The following is a 27,206-nucleotide window of genomic DNA, read 5'->3' on the forward strand; positions in this document are numbered from 1 at the left end:
ACAAATTCAAGATCATCATCCGTAATATCCTTTTATCATCCGTAATATCCTTTTGGATATTCATAAATTCAAGATCATCATCTATAATATCATTTTGACAATCATGATTTCTTTCCTATTTATTAAATGGATTATTTTGAACTAAAAATGCTGCTTCTTTTATTGGTTTTTCTTTAATCACAATTTATCAAATTGAAAATTAATTACGAATTGGAGTATTTAAATTATAAAAAAAGCGATGATCATATCCTTGAGTATGTAAAAACATCTTAAATGACGATCTAATTGATTGTTAAGTGCATGCAAATCAGCATGGGTGAGTATTGTTTTTACACCACATAACCATATTGAAAACTAAAGCAAGGAAATTTCAGTCAATTATTCTCCATTTAAAAAATAATTAAAAAATAACTGGAATAATATTTTAGGTAATTGTGTATGGAAAAATTAAGGACACCAACTAAAGGCGTGTTCGACAAAATATAGCTGTGAAGGTATCTGTTAGACGTAAAGATAGCTGTTAGCGGTGTAGGTAGCTGTTAGCTGTCAACAAGCTGTTAGCTGAGAAGATAGATGATTTATCTATGAGTGTTTGACAAAATAGCATTTAACTAACTGTTACATATAAAAATCAATATATATTTTGTTAAACTATAGATTAAATTTTCAACGGGTACCTCTAATTTCAAAAGCTAACGTTAATAACTTTTAATAAAAGCTATCCCAACCACTACATTGCTTAACACTTATATTTTTTGTTAAGTTAACTAAAAGCTACTCAAAAGCTAGCGTTGAACACGCCCTAAAATGAATACATTTATTATAAAAATAATATAAAAGATTTGAAATAATATTATTACAGTGGTATTACACAAATATTCCAAAAAATAAAGATTTTGACTAAAAAGAGAGGAGAGTTTTGAAAGGAAAAAATAACACCAGAATATGACACGTGTCACTCCCAGTATCTATTTTAGTTTTAAATTATTATTGATGATTGATTGTAGAAATGAAACAAGTATTTAGAAATAAAGGGAGTAAAATTTACCATGCACCAAAGTTTTTTTTCACCAAATTATCATATGGAGTATTTCAAATTAACCGTTTTTCAATGAAATTAACGAAATTCCACTTTATACAGGCTCGTTGATATTAGTTAGGGCTCAGTTGCACTTAAGCTCACTTCTTTTGCAAAATCTCCCCTGAAACCATAAAACTCCGGTGAAAGCTCAACAATGGCGGACGGAGGCGACATGGAAATCTCTCTCGACAAACTCCCTATCAAACGCCTCGAAATCATCGAAGAATCCGGCGCCGAACGCTTTTCCCCGTACTTTCGCTCTCCTCCATTTATGCAATAGCTTAATTTGACCTAATTTTTTTCTGCAATTTTTGGTGATTTTGATTTGAAATTTGTGATATTTTTTCAGCGAAATCGAATACGAAGAGAAAACGGTGAACTTGATTCGGCGAATCGACTTCGCTTGGGCGTTGGAGAAAGATGCGAAGAAGCAGAAGAAGACGAAGGAATCATCTGCACCGTCCACATTGCAAGGGGTGATTGAGAATTTGAGATTGGCTCATCAAGAGCTCTCCGTTATCATTGATCTAATTAACACTGTAAGCTCCTTTTACTACGAATTACACTAATTTTTTTTTTTTTTTTTTTTTTTTTTCTTATTTCGAGCTGAAATTATGATTTTTGGTGATGTTGTTGAGTAGATTTTAACTTGGAATTTTGAATTTTGCGCCAAAATTTAGTAGTTTATTGATGCGAAATTGAGGTTTTATGAAGTTATGTGAAAAATGAATGCTGAATTTTGTAATTGGGAGTGTTTTGGTCTTTAGAGTGTGAAGTATGATTATTAAGATGCAAAATTGATGTTGTATGTGAAGTACAAATGATTAATTTTATAATTGTGAATGTTTTCAATGCGAAGTTGGTTGATTAAGATGCAAAATGAGGTTTTATTTTCGAAGCAAAATTATTAAATTTTTAATTGCAAGTGTTCAAGAATCATGATGAAAGTATTGTAGAATGAGGATCCAATTTGAGCTTGAATATCAGTGTTATTTTGGAGCCTAAAAGTATTTTTCCTGCTTTCCTCGAGCCTTTTCATTGTCATTGCTTTTCATCCACATTTGAGTTCTTGGACATGAAGTTGGCCCTTCTTAGAGAGAATTGAAAATTGGGTGATTGTTTGAGCTTTTACTTATTGAACATGGTGTTAATTTACTGGAAAAGTTTTTGTAGCTCAATTAATGAAATTTGCTATCTAACATCGTGGCTGTTATCAATGTTGCTCACCCCAAAGATGGGTGAGCATCAACTCATAGTGGTTTAAGCAATTTTATAAGATTATAATTGGAGCTAGTTTGCTACTTTTTTTTTTTGAGGGACTATGCCATCTCTTTTGCATAATTACCCCAAAATTGACATTTTTAGTCCTTGATAAGCTGCTGAGTATTCTCTCATTGACTTGAGAAAACCTGAAAACCTATAAAAATTCAGATGCAAATATTGGGGGAAACTTTGTTATGTCTTAGTTGTTTTTGGCTTTCAAATAATTGTGGTATTACTTTAATTTTGATTAAGGTAAATTATTTGGCATTTAAGTACTTGTGAGTTGTGACGATTTCAGCACTTTGTTAGAACCTTGTTACTGCTTGCTTCTGGGTAGGGTGGTTGTCCTGAATACTGCTTTAATTTATGTATGTGTTAATCAGGAATATTTCAGCTCATTATTCCATTTTTTCCACATACCTTATTTGGGGGAAGCTTCATCTTGTAACTTGTCTTATGGAAAGTGCTGATGGGCGAATTTTGGCTAATTGTGCAGGTTGAAGCTAATGATGCAGTTACTGTGGCTCATATGAATAGGCCAAAACCATTGCCAAATGAAGCCTTGTCCGACCTTGCAATATCTGCTGCAAATAAGCTGCAGTGTTTTCGGGTATCGTCATTGTTAGTCTTTTTGTATCTTTCACCTTACTCTACGAATACCCCCTTAGTGTGTATGTTACTGCAACTTAATACTCTTTCCCTGCTTAAAATAGAAAGATGTATCATAATAGTTCTATCTTGAGTTCTAAACTTGCAGTTTACATGAACGTTTTCTCTTAGTTGCTTTTGGAATAAATTTTTAACCTTGCCTCCCTTGCAGCATCTCAGTAAGTACTTTAAGCAGTCTGCGAAATCCCTGGAACATCAGATTGCCAGGGAAGCAAGATTCTATGGAGCTCTCATTCGGTGAGTGTGCAGAAGTGGATACTCTCTCTTTCCTTATATACTTGTATATTGATAAGATGTAAATTGATGCCTTTTTCATGCCAATCTGTTGCATTGCAACTCTCATTCAGCATTTCAATACCTCACTTTCAGTTCATCTCTATGTGCCTTGTCCACTATCTAGCATAAATTCTTGTGGTATCTACTATCTAGTCACCTTTCTTCCATGTCCTTGTAGCCGAGCTTTGACACCGTTTGGTGTTTCCACTTTCCATTATCATTCTCCTTCTATATTTATAAGATTTGTCTATGTTTACTATGTCTTCTCTGCATATATTGTGTATTATACACACTATGTTTAATTTCCTTAAGGTTTGCATTAATTGTTAGTGCTTCTGACAATAATTATAGTAAAACAATAAATGTAATTTGATGCAACATCTAATATATAATAATTTGATGCTATGGGCCTATGGCTAACCCTTCTTTCCTTTGTGTATCTTCAAAGGCTTACTTGTTCATTGCTACTTTTCTGTTTGTCTTCATTGGACTATTCATCCTTTCACTCTGACAAGCTGACAGTTTGCAGCAGAATTGGAAAGTCAAATGGCATCGTTTGGCAGCAAATGCTCCTGGTAGTGATGGTTTCTTGATTGATCTCTCCAAGAACACAGCACATGAGCAAGCAGCTGTTGCCGGAGCTCCTAAGTTTTCTATGGTTCGTGTGGAGCATGATTCATCTGGCATGCTGGCTGTGAATTTGCCTAAAAGTTCATGTCGTTCTTTCCACTTTGGTTTTTTGGATGCTCATTCAGGTGATAGTCCAGAAGGACTTGGACTTGGGCGAATGAATTCTGGTTCAGTTGAAGAATCTTTAAGTGGAGCTAAGAAGGATTCTAGTGATGATGACCGTATACGAGAAACGCATACAGTCCTTTGCAATGCCCATAGGGCCATATTTTATGAACAGGTACATGTGAACAATTTACTACCCCTTATTGGAGCTTCTTAACTTTTCACCGTGTCATTCCTTTCTTGACATGCCTTGTTTCTGCTTATAGGTTTTTGAATTAGTTAGCCGTGAATCCTTCAACCCATCTTTGGGGGTAAACGTGACTGGAATACGAGAAAACTATTTGGAACTGAGCATTAAGCCAGGGGTATCTGTTTTCATATCGCTAACGCCATACAATCAGGAAGATCAAGGTAACGATAGCAGTGGCACTCAGAATGTGGATGATTCATCTAAAGTGTCAAGCCTGGTGGAAACCAAGCAAAACATTGAACTAATGTCTGGACACCCCAACCACATCACTTATGAAATATATCTGCAACAGCTTTTCCGTGATGAAATATATGGCAAGGTGAAGCACCAACCACCCTTGCCTGGTAAAGTTCAGTCTAATCACCAGCCTAATGATGCTGTGGGGCTTGTGAATCATTTCTGCCTTTCTTTGGCTCACCGAATCTTCTCAAGCAAAGTTCTAAAAAAGTTGGAAAACCTGGTATTGGCAAATTTGAACTCTATTGCATTAGTTTTGTCAACTGAAATAGGAATGTATATCTGAGTCGTTTTTCTCTTTTCTTGCTGAATTTTCGTTTTCATCTATTAGGCTACAAAGATTCCGTATCTCCAGCTTATTTCACAACCTACCTGGCATTCACGGACTTCTTCTTGGGCATTGTCTGTGAAAGTTCCCAAAGCCATACTTAATGCGCAGTCTCAGGCATGGAGTTCAGATGAAGATCAGATTAAAGATAACAAGTTACTATTTCAGACTAGGGTGGTGGTGAAAGATGATAATATTAGCATTGAAGGGGGAGGTGCCCCTATTGTTGTTGGTTTGTTTAAAAGTAATCCTGAGGCAATGGGATCCAAGAACAAATTCAATTGTGACTTGGTAGATCTCCCTATGGTGCTTCTGTTGCAGGTAATCTTATACTCCGTATATGTTTTAACTCTTGCTGGAGTGACTACTGAGTACTACTTGTTTTTATCTTTATTATTTATTTATTTATAGTGTTTTAATTTGAGATTGAACTTGGTTGAGGGTGTTTTGGGTTTGAATGACAGATAGCTAGTGAGATCATATGCTGGCTTCACGAGGAGGCATTGATGGTGGGTATAAAAACACACCAGGATTTTCTCTGCCTTTTCTTGGAGCTTGAACAAGGTGAGACTCTGAGCCTGGTCGCGCATGTTGATCCGAAGGATGCACTAGGATGCATCTCCTGGTGGCTGACGGTGGAGGATGGCTCTACTCAGGAGCGTAAACTTCAGGCAGATCTTCCTGATGGCGAGTCTCCTTCTAGACGGTTTTTGGGTCACTTGTCTTTGGATACATTGTACTCTACATTAATGGATCTCGTTAGTGTGTGCACCGTCAGTGTTAACCATTAAATCTGGTCTTGTTTTGTTTCATATATCAATGAAAATGTATACTGGTATCCCCGTGTCTTAAGTGTTTAGCTGCAAGTTATGGCCTACGGCCTATGAGAAATGTACATGAATTGAACTAATCAAATTTCACTTTACATTTGGATAGGATGCCAGAATAGGTTACATATTTAATGGTTACATAATGTATGATTTAACAATATAAACCGAACATTAATGGAGTATGGAAAGATATGTTAATGAAGCGTAGTCAATGTTTCATTGCTCTTTTATGATTACTCTTCCTCATTTTTCTTGCAATTTTCTATTACTTATTGGAAGAATACTTTCAGTTTACAGCTTTGTTGCACAATCATCAGGTCTTAAGGAAATTAAGTGTTCTTAGTTCCATTCTGCTGTTGGATAAAAGAATTGATTATGGTTCCCTTATAATTACTCTTGCTGTTTGTTGAGGCTTAAGCCTGAAAGAAAATGCCGATTATTTTATTTTTATTTTCTTAAAAGCACATTTGCTCGCGATAAGATGTGATCTATTTTCACATAAAAAAGGGAGCTGTGATCTATTCTAATTTGCGTAAGTAGCTGGAAGAGTTTTCACTAGAGCCATTTAGGGGCGGGGGCGGGGGTTGGGGAAGTGAAGTCTTTGCTCTTCTCTAACTAAGGTGAAGGTTTGCTTGAACCTTTTCCCATGAAGAACTGTCATGCAAGCAGAATTGCAACAGTAAAAGTACCTCCCCCCCCCCCCCCCTAACAACGACAACAACTACAAAGCCTTAGTCGCTCTGCTGTAAACCAGAGAATTTCTTCTTTCATTTCGTAGATTGCAGCAATTTCTTGTACAAACCAAAAATTGCATTGTCTAAAATGTACATATACAAATTTACTTGTTGGAGAGATTAAGGGGAGAGAGGAAAGGGAATCAGAAAGTGTTTGCAAATACAAAGGAATTGGAAGGAAAAATAATCAGTAAATTGACAATATTTAACTGCATGTTATAGTTTGGTTTGGGAGAGATCAAGCCTCTTGAACGTTTGAAGATTGTGCCAGAAATTTGTGATCATTCATATCATTACCTTCTAGGATTTCAGTTCATACAAATTTATGAAGCATAAGCTTCTTAGATTATGTTTCATTCTTACATAAATCTCTATAACTCATCTCCTCAAGCATTCCTTCTTCAGCTAAAAGCAGATAGCCCCTTACCCTGTGGCATTTTCTTTGTGTCAGAGTCTTCGACATCCTTCTTTTTATAGAAGTGAGGAGCTATCTCAATCAGCCACTCTGGTTTCAGCTCGGTTACTTGTCTCATATATTCTTTGGTTGTCAAAACCAGCTCATGGAATACAACCCACCTTGGCTGTGGATGTATCTGTGCTAAGCTTGAACTAGGATGAAGGTATGCAATCTGAGGATGCTTAATTGTCCTATAGGACCCGTCTTTCTGTAACTTTGCTGAGTGAGGGAAGAAACCAGCTGTGATAGCTTTTTTGATTGCTTCCAAATCATTCAGATTAGATGTGACTTCTATTTCAACCCTCTCTAAGATCCCTTTGAGTTGATCTCTTATATTCCTTGCTCGTTTCATACTCTTGAGCTGAACAAAATTCTCGTAACACCACATGCTTCCATAGTCATATGATTTCCATTCGTTGTAAACATTGAGAAGAGCAATATGGTCTCCAACATCCCCCTCACTGAATCTCAATCTTGCATTATCTGCAAGGACTTGTTTATCCTTGGGGCGGTAAAAGATCGAGTTGCCTATAGAAAGCATTGCTGCAATTCTAATAATCTCCTCTGAGCATCTATACTTCTCAGAAGCAACAATCATCTTTGATAACATGGGATCAAGGGGAAATTCCGCCATTCTTCTTCCAACTTTTGTCAATTCACCTTGCTTATTCAGAGCACCTAGTGCACAAAGCAACTCAAGAGCTTTCAATAATGATTCAGATGGTGGTGGATCCATGAAATCAAAGCTCAACAAGTCCTGAATTCCAAGACATTTGAGAGTAAGCACAACATTTGCAAGATTAGTTCGTTGAATTTCTGGGACAGTATTATCTTCCAATTCCTGGTAATTATAAGCTGTATATAATTTGTAACACTTACCTGGACCTGTTCGTCCAGACCGACCTGCACGTTGGTTTGCTGATGCCGTGGAGATTGGCTTAACCAACAATGACTCCACCCCTGTTCTTGGATTATATGATTTTATCTTGACAAATCCCGGGTCTATAACATATTTGATCCCCTGGATCGTTAGAGATGTCTCTGCAATGTTTGTGGCCAACACAACCTTGCGTGCTCCTTCGGGAGTAGGTTCAAATATCTTGTTCTGCAGATGTGTCGGTAGGTTGGCATAAATGGGGCATATGATGAGTTCAGCAATCTTCGTTCTGAGGCCCCTAGTCCTGTGCTTCAATATCTCCTCTACTGTTTCAATTTCTTCTTGTCCTGTGAGAAACATCAATATCACCAGGTGGTTCTGTGACATGTATTTGGAGCGCAGAGACAATCGCGGCATCTAAATAATTAGCCTCTGGTGCCTTGGTGAAGTGTATCTTGACCTCATAAGGCCTCCCCGGAATCTTGAATAGTGGGGCTGAATCAAAATAATCACTGAACTTCTCAGCATCAAGAGTTGCACTTGAGATGAGTAACTTCAAGTCAGGTCGAAAGCGAGCAACATCCTTGACCAAACCAAATAATATGTCTGTAGTAACAGTCCTCTCATGTGCTTCATCCAACATGATAACACTGTAACTACAAAGGTCTGGTTCACCAAGGAATTCACGGAGCAACATACCGTCTGTCATATACTTAATACTCGTCTTCTCAGATGTACAATCTTCAAAACGAATGGAATAGCCTAACTCATGCCCGAGTTTCACACCCATTTCTTTGGAAACACGAGCAGCGACACTCATTGCTGCAACTCTCCTAGGTTGAGTACATCCAACTTTTCCAACTTTTGTATATCCAGCTTCGTGCAGATACTGTGGTATTTGAGTCGTCTTCCCACAACCAGTCTCACCGACAATTATGAGCACCTGGTGATCTCGGACAGCATTCAGTAATTCATCTCTGTAGGCATAGACCTTCCTTAAGCTTCAAAGACTCAAATTTCTCCAAATCAGGCTCAATTTTTTCTCCTTTTACTACACCCGTGTTTATAAACTCAATTTGATCTTCGAAGACATATTCATATCTGTTTGCTTTCATGCTTTTGTTTTTAGAACCAAAGTTAAGGGTTGATTTTCCCATCTGGTGCTGCTCCCATTGTTCTTGTTCAGCGAACGGATTCATCTTCTTACTTTTTGATTCACCATCTCTGGAATTCTGTAAAGCGACAGCAAACCTTTTCTTCTGGTTGACTCCAAGATCATATGCATCCGGCATTTTATACTCACTGCCATCATCTTTCATACTATTTTGGACAATCAGGTCATAAAGATCCTGTTTGAACCTGAATTCACAGCGCTCTGATTCAGTCACCTCAACACTGTCAAACATGTTCTGCTCATCTTCTATCTCATCTGCAAGCTCTTCCGACTTCTTTTCCACCCTTTTCTTCAAGTACTCTTGTCTCAAAACAATTCTTAGTGCTCCAATATCATCTTCCTTTTCCTCCTCCTTTGCCAAATTTCGCAATGTTAGCTTCCTTGTTCGAGCCGCATCCCTTTCTTTGATATTTCTCTCTAATTCTTCCCTCTCTCTCTGATCACGTAATCTTTCCCTTTCTTGCTCTTCAGAGACGTATGCTTTCAAGCAGTGGCGTCTCCAGGATTTCCAAATAGGGGGTTCGAAATTTCGAAAGTTCAGAATCATAATTTACAATTGAATGAATTGCATATTTGCATACAATTATGTACGAATTGCATATTTGAATACAATTATACGAATTGCATATTTGCATACAATTATGTAAAGACCAAAAGTAACTCAACGAATTTCACCAGTTTCAATGATAGGCTAAGTGGCTAACAGCAACAATACGGCAAACCACTCGCCAATTAACAGCAACATGCAACAATACAGCAACAATAGGCTAACTGGAAACTGGAAAGAATGGATACGAGAAAGAAATAAACCAAAAAATATCAATAAGCAAACCACTCACCAATACGGCAATACTGCAATACAGAAGTTCACACAATCACTATAAAATTATTTTTTCAGATTTTTTTTTAGATAATAAAAATCAATACATCATAATTTATCAAGATTCAAGAAGAAGAATATCTTTGCATACGGCAATAGAGGCATACAGCAATACAGCAAACTAAGAAGAAGAATATCTTTGCAATTGCATACAATTTTTTTCAGATTTTTTTTTAGATAATAAAAATCAATACATCATAATTTATTATCAAGAATTCATTCATTCAAGATCAAAACAAATAGTATGTAAAATATATGAAATTAAGAAGTAAAAATTCAGTTATTCACCTACAGAGCCACGAAATATGGATGAGTGGATGACGGAGCAGTGGAGCACCGAGCACTGATTATCCCCTTCTAATCGACTTCTGCAATAAATCGATGATAACCCATGACAAGAAGTCAAGAACAATGTACAGATTACACTAATTACAGAACATGAGAACAATGTAGTACATTCTAAAACAACCTCCATTGAATCATTGATAAACACTCTAAAACAATAGACAATCAACACTTCAACCGACAATCAACATTCAACACTTCAACAGGCAACAATTCAAGTATTCAACAAACAACAATTCAAGTACAGGCTATACAAATTACACTAATTCAAGTCAACAGACAACAATTCAACAAATGAACTACTTCTACAATCTACAAACCCTAAATCAGTAAATGAAAATCAGATACTTCCTTCCCCAAGACCCCAATTTCAACCATTTTTTCAATAGACAGCAGTCACCCAAAAACCCAAAATTGATAGCTAAAGTTCATCACACATTCACACATTCAAACACCACGTATTCACGTAATTATCTACAAAAATCATGAAACCAAAAACTTTATATATTATTAACCCAGAAGGCCAGATAGAACTAGATAGAAGACGACATACAATTAAAGCCTTAAAGGAAACCGGCAAAGTGGGCTGACTAGTGACTACTGGCCTACTGCCGACCTGCCGTGCTGCGGTGCTGGCTGAGTGCCTGAGTGGCTGCTGCGGACTTCTGCGGTGCTGCGCCCGTGCGCCGGGAAGAGAAGGAGCCAAGGAGGAAGAACGGGAAGAGAAGGAGCCAAGGAGGAAGAACGGGAAGAGATTAAGAGAAGGAGGAAGAAGTTAGGGTTTTGCAATTTGGGGGAATGAGGAAGAGGAAAGCTGGAAGCAGGGGATTAGGGGAAGCAGGATGAAAGGAAACAAAATGAAAAAATAAAAGTGTGAGTTATGGGTTTCGAACCCTGAACCCACAAACTCTTGTATCATTGTATGATGAGAGGTAAAAATAACCACTGGGCTACAACTTTACTTGTTGCCATATAATACACAAATATTCTATTTAAACCTATTTTGATTTTTTTTTTTTTAAAAAAAAAAAGTTTTTAATTTTTTTCAAAAAATCAGTGGGTTCAATGAACCCACTTGAACCCACCGTGGCTCCGCCACTGCTTTCAAGTCTGCGTCGTTCTTCATTGTAGAAAGAGAACTGAGATTGTTAATTTTTTTTTTCTGGGTTTGATGATGCAAGTGACGTTCTTTTTTATATGCAAAATTAATCTAAACGGTTAGGAATATAGGAAAAATATTATAGTAAATTTTTTATATAGGTATTTGGATATTATATTTATGATAATTTGATATTGTTTAGAATAAGAAAAGTTTATATATGATAGAGTTTTATATTGTTTATTTTGGCTGTCAAAAAAAAAAAAAAAGTTTATTAGGTTATCTTTTGTAAGTTAAAAATATTGACCAAGAATATATATAAAGCTATGTGATGATATATTCTCCTAAAAAAGAAAACAAAACACGTGGGGCTTAAAAAAAACCAACTTGGGACTCAAGCATTTTTTTATAAACTTGGGGCTCAAGTATAAAAAAAAAAAAAAAACCTTGAAATTTTTTTGTTTTTCTTCTTTGAGGAGTAGGTTTAACAATCGTATATTATATATATATATATATATATATATATATATATATATATATATATATATATATATATATATATATATATATATATATATATATATATATATATATATATATATATATAACTTTTAGTATTTAAAGAGTATTTCGATGAATTATTTTTTCGGGCAGAAGAAGATTATCCACAAGGACGGGGTGACAATCAATCTCAAGATATTCTGAAATCGGGAGAAAAACTCTAACCACTTGAGCTATCTTTCACTCTCTAAAATATTAGTGATGTACATTGTTTGAGTGACAGCTTAAAAAATATTAGTGATGTACATTGTTTGAGTGACAGCTTAAACGTTACAAATCTTGCAATACATTAGTTATGAGAAAGATAAAGAGAAGAGAATGATAACTTATTATTAAAAACAAAAAAAAAAAACGATGTTCTCCATCTGTACTTCTAATAATGTTATGCAGGAGGGAGGAGGGTTTAAGTCTAATTTACCCTCATCATATTATTAAAATCTTTCTGATCTGGATGACTATAATGATCTAATAGTAGGGAACTGGTGTACACAACTCTTTATTCACTTAATTTATTTTTTTATTTTTTTTTTAAATCACACACTATTAGGATATATTTACATATATTTATGGTAGATAGAATCTTCAATCTTTATCTTTTCCTAATTTCCTAATCTATCTTTGGTTAGGACTCCTTGATTGTATTATAAAAGCCTTGATGATAATCAATGAAACACAACTCAATATTTTCCCAAAACCTCTAATTTAACATGGTATCAGAGCTCAATCAATAAAAAAAATTTTCCGAAAAAAAAAAACAAAAACCAAATCAAAACAAAACACACATCGACTCCTATGGCAGGCGGTGATGAAGAACAACCACCACCCCCTGCGAAAATAGACTCATCTTCTCCGTACTATCTCGGACCACAGGACCGCCCTGGAGATTTTATTACTCCAACTCGGTTAACATCGGACAACTACGATTCATGGGCTGCCGATATACAAACAGCGTTGGAGGCTCGTCGGAAATTTGACTTCTTGGACGGGACTATCAATACTCTTTCTCCACCATGTACCAAGTCCGATTGGACGGCAATCAATGCCATGCTCATCTCCTGGATAACCAATACAATCGATCCGAATTTAAAATCAACTCTACAAAATTTCGAGAGGCTAAATCTTTGTGGGATCATCTTAAAAATAGATTTGCCCAAACTAATGGCCCTCGTATTCAACAATTACATTCCTCAATTGCAAGATGTGAGCAATCAAAACACACAACAATCTCAGAGTATTATGGCAAGTTACATACCTTGTGGCAGGAATTAGATAGACACGAGCCTTTGATTTCTTGCTCGTGTTGTGGGGCTTGCACGGCCGGCAAACGCCATGAGGAACGCCGTGAGCAAGCGCGACTCCATGATTTTTTAATGGGTCTTCAATCCGATTACTCTGCCTTAAGGACTTAAATTTTGAGTCAAGATCCATTACCCAGCATAGATCGAGCCTTCCAATTGATCTCACAAGAAGAGCGCGTCCGGAATTGCAAGATTGGTGCCGACGGAACTACAATTACCCAGAATCCGACGGAGGCAGTGGGCTTCGCTCTTCGTTCAGACCAAGGCACGCCATCAGTTCCGCCAGTTCCCAGTGCTGTGCAGACCCGTGGTCGAGGAAGAGGATCCGACAGGCCACCATGCTCGAAGTGTCGCCGGAACAACCACGACACCGCCAATTGCTGGTCCTCCATTGTTTGTACTTACTGCAAGAAGAAGGGGCATCCTTCAACCCACTGTTATGAACTTGTGGGGAAGCCAGAGCCCAGAAATAATATAAATGCTAAGCCTCCAAGTGTTATAAATCGGGCCAATGCCACAGTAGGTCCAACCCCAACTAATTCTCAAACTCCCAATACTTTATTTACTCCTGAACAATGGAAAGCGATTGCGGGTATTGTGGGTAATTCTCAAATACCCGATAACAGGTTAACAGGTAAATTTGATGACTCATCTTGGATCATTGACACGGGGGCCACTCATCATGTCACTGGAAATAAATCTTGGTTGTTCGATATTCAAAATGTTTCTTGCCCTATTGGGTTGCCGAATGGTCAAACAGTTGTGGCCACCCTGATGGCCTCCGTTTCGTTATCAACCAATTTAACTCTCACCGGGGTTCTTTATGTTCCCACTCTAAACTGCAATCTATTATCTGTCTCTAAACTTAATGATGATTTACAGACTATTGTCCAATTTGACACTAATGGTTGTATTATACAGGGCCAAACGAAGGAGCTGATTGGAATGGGGGCTAGGAGAGACGGATTATACTACTTTAGCAAACCGAAACTTGTGTCACGAGTAGAGGTAACCTCGTACTTGGAGCTTTGGCATCGTCGTCTTGGACATCCATCTGAAAAATTAGTTAAATTAATTCCTTTTTTAAGCAATAATAATAAAGAACATCTAGTCAATGGATGTGAAGTTTGTATGTACGCTAAACATTCTCGAGACAAATTTCCTTTAAGTGAAAATAAAGCTACTAGAATATTTGAAAAAATTCATTTAGATTTGTGGGGTCCTTATAGACACGTCTCGTCTTGCGGTGCTCGTTATTTTTTAACTATTGTTGATGATTATTCTAGAGCAACTTGGGTATACTTGTTGGTGGATAAATTAGAAATTTTTCGCATGTTCATGACTTTTGTCGCTATGGTTGATAGACAATTCTCAAAAAACAATAAAAATTGTCCAAAGTGATAATGGGACCGAGTTCAATTGTCTACTAGACTATTTTAGAGATACGAGAATTTTTTTTCAAACTTCGTGTGTCGGCACCCCACAACAAAACGGTCGTGTTGAACGGAAACATAAACATATTTTGAATGTTGGGAGGGCTTTACGGTTTCAAGCTAATTTACCCATTTACTTTTGGGGTGAGTGTGTCCTCACGGCAGCTCACCTGATTAACCGTACCCCATCCCCTCTCCTACAAAACAAGACTCCGTTTGAAATACTCTTCAACAAACCCCCCTTGTTTAATTCTATGAAAACCTTTGGGTGTCTTTGTTACGCTCACAACCAAAAGACAAAAGGGGATAAATTTGCTAGTCGGAGTAGAAAGTGTATCTTCGTAGGTTATCCTTTTGGAAAGAAGGGGTGGCGTCTTTATGATCTTGATACTAAGGATTTTTTCGTGTCTCGAGATGTCAAATTTCTAGAGGATGAGTTTCCTTTTAAAACAATGGAAAATATGCATGTTGCCAATCCGCCTCATAACAATGATATTCATGATGACTTTCTTCCAATAATTGACAACGATGATCTTGATGGTTTGGCCCAAGAACCTCCATTACCTCAGCCTACTTTTGCAGCCAACCCGTCTGATGGGCCTTATTCAAAAACAGCCCATCAGCCCAACATTCCTCTTACTGACACTCCCTTAAACCAACCCACATTCGCTGCCTATCCTTCACCTTCGCCCACTGGGCCTTCTCCAGAACCAGCCCAACAGCCTCCATCTTCTCCTCCTCACTTTGAAGAGAACCAACTTACCTCGTCTGGGCCGCCTGCTGCTCATTCAACTGGGCCGCCCCCTATTCAACATTCACCTTGCCTTGACTCTACCAACCAGTCCACTTCACCACCCAATACTCATACAACTCAGCCTTCCAATTCAGAAACTCCTTTGGGTCGTGGCCATAGACAAAAGATTCCCAATGTCAGGCACCGTGACTTTGTGACACATACGATTATTGCTAATGATCCCCTCTCCTCTTCCAATCACTCCTCAGGTACTCCTTACCCTTTGGCTCATTATATACATTGTGACAATTTTTCTGTGAGTTATCAAAAGTTTATTGCAGCAATCTTGACAGGGAAAGATCCAAAGTCATTTAAAGAAGCAATGCAACATGATAGTTGGCGCAAATCAATGCAAGAAGAAATTCGAGCTTTGGGAGATAATGGCACATGGACTTTAGAACGGCTCCCACTCGGAAAACGGGCTCTTGGAAGTCAATGGGTCTATAAGACCAATTACTTAGCTAATGGAGAGGTGGAACGACTCAAATCCAGATTAGTAGTATATGGCAATCATCAACAAGCCGGCATTGATTATGATGAAACTTTTGCTCCAGTTGCCAAGATGACTACAGTACGTGCTTTTCTGGCCATTGCGGCCTCCAAAAATTGGGAACTACATCAAATGGATGTTCACAACGCATTTTTACACGGTGACCTCAACGAAGAAGTATACATGAAGCTTCCTCCCGGTTTCCAAGGCTCGGACCCTTCCTTAGTATGCAGACTACGCAAGTCATTGTATGGCCTTAAACAAGCACCACGTTGTTGGTTCGCAAAGCTAGTCTCGGCCTTGAAAAAGTATGGCTTCTTGCAATCTTTTTCTGATTACTCATTATTTACTTATACTAATGGCAAGATACAGATCAATGTCTTAGTCTATGTGAATGATCTAATAATTTCTGGGAATTCTTCCGCTGCTCTGAACTCATTCAAGGCTTATCTTAGTGATTGTTTCAAAATGAAAGATCTTGGACCACTAAAATATTTTCTAGGGATTGAGGTTGCTCGTAGTTCACTGGGACTATTCTTGTGTCAACGAAAATACACGTTGGATATTATTTCAGAGACTGGCTTGCTCGGGGCGAAACCGAGTGGGTTTCCAATGGAACAAAATCATGGTCTTGCACTTGCAACCGGGGATTTGTTATCGGATCCTGAGAAGTATCGCAGACTTTTTGGTCGTTTAATCTATCTATCTGTAACTCGTCCAGATTTGGCTTATTCGGTTCATACTCTGTCACAGTTTATGCAAGCTCCACGAATGGAGCATTGGGATGCGGCTATACGGGTAGTTCGTTATCTGAAAGGGACTCCGGGGCAAGGAATCTTGCTTCGATCAGACAGTGATCTTACTTTAGAGGGTTGGTGTGACTCAGATTGGGCAGCCTGCTCTCTAACTAGACGTTCTCTAACAGGTTGGCTAGTGTTTCTTGGGAAGTCACCGATTTCTTGGAAAACAAAGAAACAAGATACGGTTTCAAAATCTTCTGCAGAAGCAGAATATCGAGCTATGTCTGCGATCACTTGTGAATTAAAGTGGCTAAAAGCTCTTCTCTTGAGTATGGGCATTCAACAACCTCAGGCGATTAATCTCTTTTGTGACAATCAATCGGCCTTGCATATTGCAAAGAATCCCGTCTTACATGAACGCACAAAACATATAGAGGTTGATTGTCATTTTGTTCGAGATGCGATCACCGAAGGTCTAATTGCTCCTCATCATGTCTCTACTACCTCTCAACTAGCAGATGTCTTCACAAAAGCTCTTGGCAAAACACAGTTTGATAATCTTGTATCCAAGTTGGGCATTTACGATGGTCATGCTCCAACTTGAGGGGGAGTATTAGGATATATTTACATATATTTATGGTAGATAGAATCTTCAATCTTTATCTTTTCCTAATTTCCTAATCTATCTTTGGTTAGGACTCCTTGATTGTATTATAAAAGCCTTGATGATAATCAATGAAACACAACTCAATATTTTCCCAAAACCTCTAATTTAACACACACCTATTCTTATTCACTTAATCAATCATTCCTTTCTACCAAATTTTTTTTAAAAATAAGATTATATATAATTATTATCTTTATAAAAATTAAAGGTATAATTATAATCACAAATCACAAAGATACTAAAGTCTAAAAAAGATCGCAATTTCTATGGAACTCTGACCACACCATGTCAACACTTGAGAGTAGAGGGGGAGGTAAGAGAATCCTCCTACTCCCAAGCAAATGTAGTTGGTGGAGTTCAAACAGCAACTCCATTTAGCTTTGCTTGGTAAAATTAATAGTAGAACATCAAATACCTTATTGCCTTTAAATATTTAATGTTTCTTTTAAAAATTGTAGATGTGTACGAATATTTTTTTTGAAATTAAATTATATTGATACTAGTGTGATCCTCATAAAAGCTCTCCCTCTCTTCTCTCTCCTCTCTTTTTAGGGTTTTAATTTTCTTGGTCGTTTAGGTCGGAAATAGTCTAATTTCTTCGGAAATTAGACTATTTCCGATCCTTTTTCTTTGATTTAATTTTCTTTTTTGTGTTTTTGATTGGTTTTGCTTTGTTTTGTTCTCTCCATTTGTGAGAGTTTGTCCCATTTTTTTTTTGCTCGTGTCAAGTTTGAAGCGGTGGAGTGTGAGCTATGCCCGATATGCAAAATAGTTATGATTTTGGTTGTAAAAGTTATGTTATTTTCTCTAATGATAATATTCTTCATACTTTAAAAAAAAAAATACTAGTGTGATCCTCATTTAGAGGTTACTCGGTCAGGCAAAGATTACCTCGGAATAAGTAACCCCAGTCACACGGCGCCTTATTGTTAAATCCATCTCAACGTCTAAAAAAATTTGTCAAAGCATAAAAATTTAAAAGTGATGGAGAGCTGCTAGTTCATATATTATGAGACAAAGAGATTTATTCATACTTCGCGTTATATATCAATCTATTGATTACTCACGTCATTATTCCATTCATTTCAAACTCGATCCAAGGAAAACAAAAACTAATTAAGCTTGATTAAAAAAAAAAGAAAAAAGAAAAAAGCTTGAGCCTTTTCCTAGAGAAGTGCTCAACTTAAAACTAAGAAAAATCTTATACTAGCAGCAATTACTCTAAACAATAAATGGTTAACAAATGAGAATTATACTTATACTAATCGATAGATCTCGCTTGTTTCTGTGAGTTCCATGCGCGGTGTAGCAAAACTTTCAATACATGTCTTTACTCTAGTAGAATAGTAATGCTCTCCTGTAAACCCACAACCATGAAATCCAACCTTGTTTATCCTCTTTGATTTCGGATTATACCAACCTAAACCATACTGAGTTCCTGGCAACAGATACTCCTGTGTTTCTGCGCGATAAGCTATAGGTATTCCACTTCCGTTAGGTACATTGCACACCTTTGTCCATGACTCCTCCACTCCGTGCTCCTTCATGATCCATAACCCGAGATGTGTAGAGCTAATGCCTCGAGACATCAAGAGGCATAAACATCCGTTTAACACTCCAAGCTCTACGATGTAGGGTTTTACTATAAAGCCTTGCATAAAGTACCCCTGATATAATTCCTCTGGCTCTGGCACTGGCATTGTACTCCATACTTCGTTGTGAAGATCGAAGGTAAGTATTGTTTCCTTTGAGTACTCGAAAATTTGTGGATCATACTCGGTGATATTCCAGTGTACGTGGTTGTTTACCACGACACCATGGTTATGTGCCTGGATATATAGCTTATAATCATTGATGTCCTGTTCAAATTCACTTGCAAGCTCCAACTCAGGCAAATCAATCATCCTCCACAAATGGTTATCTTTCGACAAAATGTAAACAAGAGCATTTCCTGGTGTAAAGTATACAATCTTGTAACAGTGACTGTAACTATCATAACCAAATCCGAAAATCCTGAAACTAAATGTTCTTTTTACATCTCTTGGGTGAGGTTGATCATTGTAGTTTAGAGCGTAGGTTGAATCATGAGTGTCGTGTTTAGAGGAATTAAACTTTATGGTAGGTAAGATCTTGAAGCTGGATTGTCCTTGCTTGTTAACAGACGGGTTGCAGATGGCAATGTGGTGCATCCCACATACGATCAAGACCAACCCATGGCAAGAGCCGGCGATATCAATCCTCCCAAAGATCACCTTTTTGGGGAGACGTTCACAAGGGAGACCATAGTTGCCTCTACCAATTCTTTCGGGTGACAGTTGAAACGAGGTAGGCAAAACTAGTTTGTTGATGGTGAGGTTGTCGGTGTTGTTACAGTCAAGGTAAGCGCGGTTGAGGGAAGGGACGACAGTAGGGATGCCATTAACGGGGAGGATACGGTGGCTAGTTGTTAAGATGAGGGAACAATTAGTGGAGTTGATATTAAGGGATCGACTAAGATGATGTTTGAAGAAATCATGGCTTTCGACGAGGTTTTTCCATGACTTGCATACACATTTTAATCGATGGAGAGATTTTACAGGCATTCGCGACAAAATTTCTGTGGTTACTTCCACAGGAATGTCTCTGTAATATGCCATACTTTCAAACAAAGAACAAGAATATGATGAATGGTAGTTTTCTCTTTATTTCACAGAAGAAATAAAGTTTGTGAATGCCAGGAATTCCATGGGATTCTAGGTATGGTTTATGAATGGAGGTATTGTTAGAGGTATTAATAAGATTTGTGAAATCATATGCATTGCGATATATTTTAGGAATTAGGATATAATTTAGTGAATAATATAAAATATATGGTACTTTATTATCTTATGAGATATTATTGTAAGGTTTTAGGATTGTTTATTATATTGACGAGATTGACTAGAATATTGATTATTTTCTCAATAATATAGAAGCTTATACGATTCCTTTACCCTAACCTTGCGGATTCCACACATATTTCCACATAAAAAAATTTAGCTCATACTCAATTAAGTCTTATATGTACTAGTAGATACTACCTTATACTTCTTCCGTTCTTTATAATTGCATTATATTGCTTCTACAGTAATCACAAATTCCATTTTTTTTTACCACATGGAATCTTTTATGTTCGTTTCAATATATACTCTCTATATTTCAACCTTTTATTTTAAGTTAAAAGATAATTAAAGATACTAATGATACACCCCAGTATTTTTTAAACAATAAATTACGAAAGATTCCTCAATTTTATACTCAAGTGTTAAACTGTCAATCATACTAAATGACATTCATGTTGCAAAACTAAAACCAAACATAATGTACACTCAACCCATGAATTAGCCCGCAAACTACATACAAAGAATACAAACAAATACAACCAACTTCTTATCATTTAATTTATCTGCAGTTAACAACCATCATCGCCGTTTGATGATTGCATGGAGATCCCTTAATGGCTCAATATGATTTTTTTTCTAATCCTAAGTATAGGCAAAAGATGTATTAGCAGCTTCTTGAAACACATCTATGCCAATCTTCTATTGGGTCACTAAACTACAATCTTCCAAAATTCATAAAGAAACAACCAAAAATAATGCCATTTTAGTTTTCGCGATTTCTGGACAGGGGGAAATTCTTTTCCCAAGGATTTTCATTCTACCAGAGATATCCAAAGAGCAACAGCCATTCCCAAAATGAGTGAGATCAATTGGCTTACACTACTTTTTAGTCCGGGGCTCCCGTTGTTGTTCATCTCAGCTAGGACCCCAGCAACCGAGATATAGATGAATCCACCAGCTGTGAACCCCTGCAAATGGTACAAAATGAATATATAAATGAGGAAAATTTCAGCGAGATTGTTGGAATTCCAGAACTGAGAATGACCAAATGATTTACCTCGATGAGAGATGACTGTCCTGGATCCTGGCCGAGAAGCAAAGCCTACAAATATTGGCAATGTTTTTCTTTGATGAGTAACTTGAAAAGAAAATGAAAAGGAATGTTTTAGTTAAGTGAGACTGTGAGAGTACTTGCCAGTGCTGTTCCTGCTAGCGCTACGAGTGCTGATAGGAAGTTGAATAACAGGGCCTTTGACACACTGAAACCTGATCGTACCAAGATTCCAAAATCACCAACCTGCATAACCAAAACAAGCTGTTAATCTAGTATCTTTTAGCTTTAATGCTGCTCAGGCAGAATTTTTTTTTTGTTAATAATAAATGTTAAAACAGCAATAGCACACTATAAATCAGGGGAAAGAAGGAAATTTGTATCATCTGAAATGAAGTCAGAACACAGAGCATAGCAAGGCCAATCACAAAAGTATATCAAAATAATCGACGTGGGTGCTGATAAGTTTCTGAAAATTCAGTATGTATGCTGATAAACTTAAGAGTTGAGGCCACCAAAAAGAATTATTGGCCTATGTAAGTCAAGCGATTAGTACTCGCAAGGATTGGACTTTTTATTACTAGGGCATTTTTTTATTTTTTTTTTATGATACTTGGAATATAGGGTATTCTGCAATTTCCTAGCTTATTTTGGGAAAATCAGACTTTCGATATTAAACTTTTTACTCCAATTCTAGAGATCAACTAATAGTTCCTCATTTACTTCAGTCTAATTAACAGCTAAAACATCTTCTCCATCCTCAGTGAAATATAATATACAGTAGTCGTACATAACAAATTATAGATCTAGATGGTTCTACAGTAACTATGCACAATCACCATCAAGGCACCAACAAAATCAGGAATATTTATGTATACTATCATGTTGTGGAAACATTGTTCTTCAACAAAGCCAAGCATACCCATTTATCTTTTATTTAAGTATTATATATGTGAAAATATTGTTCTAGAACTTGCCACAAGGATTTAAATATGATCAATCAGTAAAAAATTACAAATCCCAACACATTTTTAAAATAGAGCACAGAATTATATTTTTTTAAGTAAAAACAAACATGAAGAGCAAAAGCAGTGGTTTATTCTTCGACATAATTCATGTGAAACTTAAGATTAAGATCTCAATACACACTGATAGCCTGAAATACTGCTAAGGACTTGGTTTTTGTACTAAGCACTGTCATTTACAAAAAAAATGTGTCACAAAAATGCAAAGCTGTACACTTAAAGTTAAAAAAGAGCAATAGTGGAGAGAACAATTTGTCAGCATTAAGAATATGCAAATAGAATCATTATTCATAACGAAATACCTCTTGAGGGATTTCATGGGCAAGCAAGAAAATAGTTCTAGACCATCCACCAACAGATCCGTAAAGTAAGAATGCACTTCCTAGAGCCATGCCATCAGTGAAATTATGCTGCAACAATTTAAACATTATATCACGTCAGAGACAGTTCTTTTTTTACCAGAACAGTTACCATCTTCAATCTTGATGGCAAGTCTACCACCAATCAAAATGCAAAACCACTACATGATACATACTCACCACAGCATCAGAGAAGAGATTAAGATAACCAAAGACCAGGTTTGATGGTTGTTTTGTAGGCTTTGCTTCACCCACTTTCCTGTCAGCAGCATCTATATCCGATTTGTCATCATTGGTGTTGGCATTTTTATTTCTCTGTACACCAAATGAAGTCACAATGGATTTTAAAAGATATAAGAAAAATTAGTTTAAAACTATATTAATTACATGATCAATTTTCAGAGGATCAGAGCAGTGAAAGTACTATATAACCTCACAACATAAACCTATTGGTTTTATAATCACAATTGAGGAAACCTGGTTCAAAATTTATCAAGTGGCGATAGACAAACAACATATGCAGATATGCCCATTTTCCAGGACATTGATTACAAAAGGCATTATGTGCAAGCAAATGTTGCCAATGATGTTATGCTAACCGGTAGACTATAAAAAAAGAATCGTTCAATTGAAAAAGTAAAGGCACTAGTCTTTTGAACTCACCTTTTTTAGTTCCGTTCGGGACCCGGAACCTTGCTTTGACTTTGAAGTAGCATCAGCGGCTCCATTCAACATTTTCTCTTTAGATGGCTTTTCTGACGATTTCTCATCAATATCATCATCATCCTTAACTTTTTTACTGCTTTTATTATGGCGATGATGATGGTGAGCATGAGTCCCTGAATGACCCCCAGAAATTTCTTCAACATACCTAACAATCTTCTCCACAATCAGGAAAACCACAATGCCAGCTGCAGCAACACATAGCAGAATAAGAAAATTGGAATATTCTAACATTTGACTGCAAGAGCACAATTGAATGTTAGACAAATTAACGAGCCTAAATTTATAGAAACCTCATGAAAATTATGATCAACCAAAATGCAAACCAATATAGCAACCATAACTCCTATGTAAGTTTTAGATAAGGGTATATAGTGCACAGCCTACGCAGCAAAGATACAAGAAGTGTTATGAACAGAACCAAAGTATATGTCATAACTCTGTTTAGAAAAGTAAATCAAAGGGACAATGTGCAGATACAGAAACAATCAAGTTATCCTCAGTGGTTAAATTCCAGTTGATAAAATAGATAAAAGAAAATTGTGTAAATTATTTTATTTCATTTTTTTCAAAAACAGCTGTATTAGAATCGAATCTGCTTAATCAGAAACATCAATGCCAACACACAAATTGGTATCAATCATTCACATTCACCATGACAAGGTATTGACAAGATTCAAAATGTCAAACATACATTAAAAAGTAGATTTTTGAAATCTATTGAAAAAACTTTCTGCAACTTCAGTCATAAGATGCATGCTATCACCATCAGGAATATTAAATATTGTAAGGTGTGACAAAGCAACTCGCCAATCCATTACATCCTAAGCATGAAGCATATAACAAATGACACAAGAAGCAAAGTGGAAGAGCTCACTCATAGGCTCATGTACGGAAAAAAATGATACTAATACATCTCACTCATACTTGTAAAAAATAAAAAAAAAAACACAGTAAGTTTGGCAGAAATCTTCAAGGGGGAAATATGTCTGGAATAAGAAAAAAGATGTACTTTCATTCACAGAATACATGCTATCTGAATCATTAACAATCAGCAAAGTTCACAAGAATACATAAGCCTTGTGAAAATGTGAAGCTCGAAAGTGGTAACATGAAGGCCTTGATGAAGAACCAATGTGGAAAAAAAAAAAAAGCTAACCACACTTACATAGGACTGAGATTCCAATGGAGAGATCTTTCAAAGAATGAGCATGAGAATGTGAATGTGATTCTTCAAAATGAGCATGATCATCATGTGAATGAGAGTGGCCACCACCTGTATAGATGCCATACACCTTAGATATAATACAACATGCCCACTCAACTACAGATTGACAATGTACTAACAGAATAAACTTTCACACAATTGATAAATTCTGGTAAAGACCCAGCTTCTGAATGTTAAGCATCAACTGCCCTATCATCAAATGTCCTGCACAAATCAAACTAGAAACCCTACCTATCTTCCTCCCTCCATCTACATTGCTTCCTTCACCTAGAAGAATGGTTATGGATTCCACTTCAACTAATGTTTAGGATAATGTAATCATTTAGATGTAGCACAGGATGTCAACTGTGCTTTACTGTGGATCTGTAACACTGATTTGACTAGATAACAGGTATCCGCTGAAAATATCATCTGGGTTATTCGAACAATAAACTGATGAAGTATTTTAAAATTTCAGATAAAGGCTCTAATCATCCATAAGTTTTGAACTCTCAGATAAGTTAAATTCTCTCAAGATTGGAAGGTTTAAAAGGTGCCCTCCTCTTCCCATTTTCTGTCTTCACGTATCCAAGCAATGAGCAAAGCAGAGCAAGGGTCTATATATTGTATAAAATATGTGCTCACAAAGGGTAGTATAAATGTATAATGTCAAAACCATACAAGATTGAGGATAAGCAGAATTTGACTTCAGAAATAAATTGATGAGTGCAAAGATAAGGTAGGGTAAATGTATTCTTACTGAAAGCATGAGGTAATTGATGCAAAAAGGCATCGCCCAACATAGCTCCAGCCTGCGGACACAAAAAACATATGAAAACACCGTGATGCCAACAGGAAACCAGTGATGCCAGAAATACTCCATGAATATGAAACTTCCTTTACATATATAGAACATACATCTATGAGAATTTACTGCAACCCTCCCCCAAAATGAAATTAATATCAACAATTTTGAAGTAGAAAAAAATTAGAAGTTACTGACCACAACAAAGATATTAGGCAGTTTACAGGACCAATATCTGCTTTCCCTTTTCTTTAGCATAGACAGTTTTTACAACAAACTAATACAATATCATTTGATCCATAACATAGATTCCTCAATAATTCACAGTGATTAGGAAAACCACATTAACAAGTTTATAATTACATATAAATAAAGAAGTGTTAAGTTTCAGAATGCCTTCCAAATGTTCCAATAACATAATTCCAATATCCTCAGTCTCATATTTCCATTGAGATAATATTAACAATGTTAATACGTAGTACAATTTTTCACACCAATGAAGCACAAAGGGGATAAAATAAATAAATAAATAAAAACTCATACAGCTTAAAGAAACCTGACCCCAAATATCGCCAATGCATCAACAACCGCCTTGGATGGTTTACCATGTGCTGCAATCAAAAGAAGGTTTCAGCTTTTCATTCGAACATGCATCAAGAAGTAATTTAATTGTAGCATTTGGCACTCTTCAAACTTAAACCCTAATCAAATTATCAAATGGGTAAACCTCTTATTTTAAAGTTGTAAAAATCACTAACAATCTAGGCACAGACTACATATTTCGGGATTAATCCAAGAATGCAATGTCATCTGTTTAACATAGCACTGAATCACAGCTGAAGTTCTTCGGACCCAATTTCAAAATCAAATCAATTACTATTATCCCAAACACACACTCAAACACATTGCACGTAAGTGGGTGGCAGCTAGTTTAATTGGTAAAGTCTTCGGGTAATACCCAAGACCAAGAATCGAATCTCGTCTACGTCATTGTTCTTTGCAGCTATATATGCACATTGCACCCAATAACAAAAGAAAATGAGGAGTAAACTCACCACATAAAATCGGAACAATGGTCAAGCAGATCAAAGAAGCCAAACTCACCAAAAGCGAACACCCCATTGCATTAATCCAAAGTCCTGATTCCAAAAAACAACACTCCATTACTAAAAATAAAATTCCTACTCAAATTAATTACTCAAAAAATCCAATGCAGAACATAAGAACCCCCAATTTCCAAACATACCCAATTAGATTCTTGCAACAGAAATTAAGGCATTTTAATACCAAGATCGAAACTCTATTGAATTCAGAAAAAAGGGTAAATTAGGGAAGAAATTACGAATGCCGGAGAGTTGCGAGTGGGACCCATCAAGGTGATCTTCATGGTGATGATGATGGTGATGATTGTCTGATGCAAAACCGTACAATTTAAGATCTTCTTCCTCAGCAAGCTCTTCTGGAAGTAACTTCCTCTTATCAACTGATTGATCAATCTCATCATGATTATGATGATGATGATGATGGGAGTTTTCATGGTCATGATGATGGTGGTGACCATGGGAGCAGCCATGGTGAGAAGCAGGGGATTGGTGCCCAATGCATAGATCTAAGAGGGTGACTAAGAGGAGTAATAGCAAGATGGTTTTACTCCTTTGGACCGCCATTTTCGGGGTTTAAGGAAGGAGACAATGGGGTTGAGAGAGAAAGAATGGAGGATTGAGCAAGTGTGGGGTCAACACTCAACACTTTGATGAGTAGTGGAAATCGGATCATTTAGATCGGGTTGTATTAAGGTAGAAATCGAGTCATTTAGATTGGATTGTAATTAAGGTGGAAATCGGGTCATTCAGGTTGATGATTTTAGAGATTTTTTCAAGAAAATAAAGCTAGCTCAACTCCAAGAAATCTCAAGTAAATAGAGTTAGTGAGCTCAAACTCGTGATTTTAAAATCATG

The 27,206-nt window shown here is 36.7% G+C and overlaps 5 protein-coding genes across 6 annotated transcripts; 1 reads left to right on the plus strand and 4 right to left on the minus strand.

Moving 5' to 3' along the window:
• The first annotated feature begins 1,141 nt into the window (after window positions 1-1,141).
• On the plus strand, window positions 1,142-5,864 carry LOC110707905 (mediator of RNA polymerase II transcription subunit 17-like). The gene is made up of 8 exons (XM_021885985.1): window positions 1,142-1,330; window positions 1,431-1,620; window positions 2,841-2,954; window positions 3,165-3,250; window positions 3,812-4,199; window positions 4,291-4,734; window positions 4,843-5,160; window positions 5,304-5,864. The coding sequence occupies exons 1-8, from the start codon at window positions 1,236-1,238 to the stop codon at window positions 5,628-5,630; spliced, it is 1,962 nt and encodes a 653-aa protein (XP_021741677.1). The 5' UTR covers window positions 1,142-1,235; the 3' UTR covers window positions 5,631-5,864.
• A 786-nt stretch (window positions 5,865-6,650) lies between these two features.
• On the minus strand, window positions 6,651-8,557 carry LOC110708133 (pre-mRNA-splicing factor ATP-dependent RNA helicase DEAH1-like). The gene is made up of 2 exons (XM_021886240.1): window positions 8,198-8,557; window positions 6,651-8,115 (listed from the first exon to the last, which is right to left on the minus strand). Exons 1-2 carry the CDS (start codon window positions 8,555-8,557, stop codon window positions 6,805-6,807), a joined length of 1,671 nt encoding a protein of 556 aa, XP_021741932.1. The 3' UTR covers window positions 6,651-6,804.
• LOC110708134 (pre-mRNA-splicing factor ATP-dependent RNA helicase DEAH1-like) lies at window positions 7,478-9,458 on the minus strand. Its single transcript, XM_021886241.1, has 2 exons — window positions 7,740-9,458; window positions 7,478-7,617 (listed from the first exon to the last, which is right to left on the minus strand). Exon 1 carries the CDS (start codon window positions 9,456-9,458, stop codon window positions 8,709-8,711), a length of 750 nt encoding a protein of 249 aa, XP_021741933.1. The 3' UTR covers window positions 7,478-7,617; window positions 7,740-8,708.
• A 9,015-nt stretch (window positions 9,459-18,473) lies between these two features.
• On the minus strand, window positions 18,474-19,853 carry LOC110708136 (F-box protein CPR30-like). Its single transcript, XM_021886242.1, has one exon. It carries the CDS (start codon window positions 19,851-19,853, stop codon window positions 18,474-18,476), a length of 1,380 nt encoding a protein of 459 aa, XP_021741934.1.
• Window positions 19,854-20,500: 647 nt separating this feature from the next.
• LOC110707906 (IAA-alanine resistance protein 1-like) lies at window positions 20,501-27,138 on the minus strand. Of its 2 annotated transcripts, none has more exons than XM_021885986.1 (11): window positions 26,591-27,136; window positions 26,304-26,387; window positions 25,810-25,859; window positions 25,204-25,255; window positions 24,405-24,512; window positions 23,177-23,424; window positions 22,694-22,828; window positions 22,457-22,564; window positions 21,274-21,375; window positions 21,136-21,180; window positions 20,501-21,046 (listed from the first exon to the last, which is right to left on the minus strand). In XM_021885986.1, the coding sequence occupies exons 1-11, from the start codon at window positions 26,913-26,915 to the stop codon at window positions 20,891-20,893; spliced, it is 1,413 nt and encodes a 470-aa protein (XP_021741678.1). In that variant the 5' UTR covers window positions 26,916-27,136; the 3' UTR covers window positions 20,501-20,890. The 2 variants fall into 2 exon arrangements, with proteins under 2 accessions (XP_021741678.1, XP_021741679.1); XM_021885987.1 differs by having other exon boundaries at window positions 20,853-21,046; window positions 21,270-21,375; window positions 26,591-27,138.
• Between the last annotated feature and the right edge of the window lie 68 nt (window positions 27,139-27,206).

This window comes from Chenopodium quinoa, unplaced genomic scaffold (genome assembly GCF_001683475.1).
Source record: "Chenopodium quinoa cultivar QQ74 unplaced genomic scaffold, ASM168347v1, whole genome shotgun sequence".
In the NCBI taxonomy this organism is placed as follows: Eukaryota; Viridiplantae; Streptophyta; class Magnoliopsida; order Caryophyllales; family Amaranthaceae; genus Chenopodium; species Chenopodium quinoa.

Excerpts from the sequence above, each read along its gene's own strand:
- LOC110707905 (XM_021885985.1), top strand. The coding sequence starts at position 1,236 with ATGGCGGACGGAGGCGACATGGAAATCTCTCTCGACAAACTCCCTATC. Across the intron at positions 2,955-3,164 it reads ATAAGCTGCAGTGTTTTCGG|CATCTCAGTAAGTACTTTAA; the intron begins GTATCGTCATTG and ends CCTCCCTTGCAG. Across the intron at positions 3,251-3,811 it reads TTCTATGGAGCTCTCATTCG|TTTGCAGCAGAATTGGAAAG; the intron begins GTGAGTGTGCAG and ends ACAAGCTGACAG.
- LOC110708133 (XM_021886240.1), bottom strand. The coding sequence starts at position 8,557 with ATGAGTGTCGCTGCTCGTGTTTCCAAAGAAATGGGTGTGAAACTCGGG. Across the intron at positions 8,116-8,197 it reads TTCCGGGGAGGCCTTATGAG|AACCACCTGGTGATATTGAT; the intron begins GTCAAGATACAC and ends TACATGTCACAG.
- LOC110708134 (XM_021886241.1), bottom strand. The coding sequence starts at position 9,458 with ATGATTCTGAACTTTCGAAATTTCGAACCCCCTATTTGGAAATCCTGG.
- LOC110708136 (XM_021886242.1), bottom strand. The coding sequence starts at position 19,853 with ATGGCATATTACAGAGACATTCCTGTGGAAGTAACCACAGAAATTTTG.
- LOC110707906 (XM_021885986.1), bottom strand. The coding sequence starts at position 26,915 with ATGGCGGTCCAAAGGAGTAAAACCATCTTGCTATTACTCCTCTTAGTC. Across the intron at positions 25,860-26,303 it reads CATTGTTCCGATTTTATGTG|CACATGGTAAACCATCCAAG; the intron begins GTGAGTTTACTC and ends TTTTGATTGCAG. Across the intron at positions 25,256-25,809 it reads ATGCATTGGCGATATTTGGG|GCTGGAGCTATGTTGGGCGA; the intron begins GTCAGGTTTCTT and ends TTGTGTCCGCAG.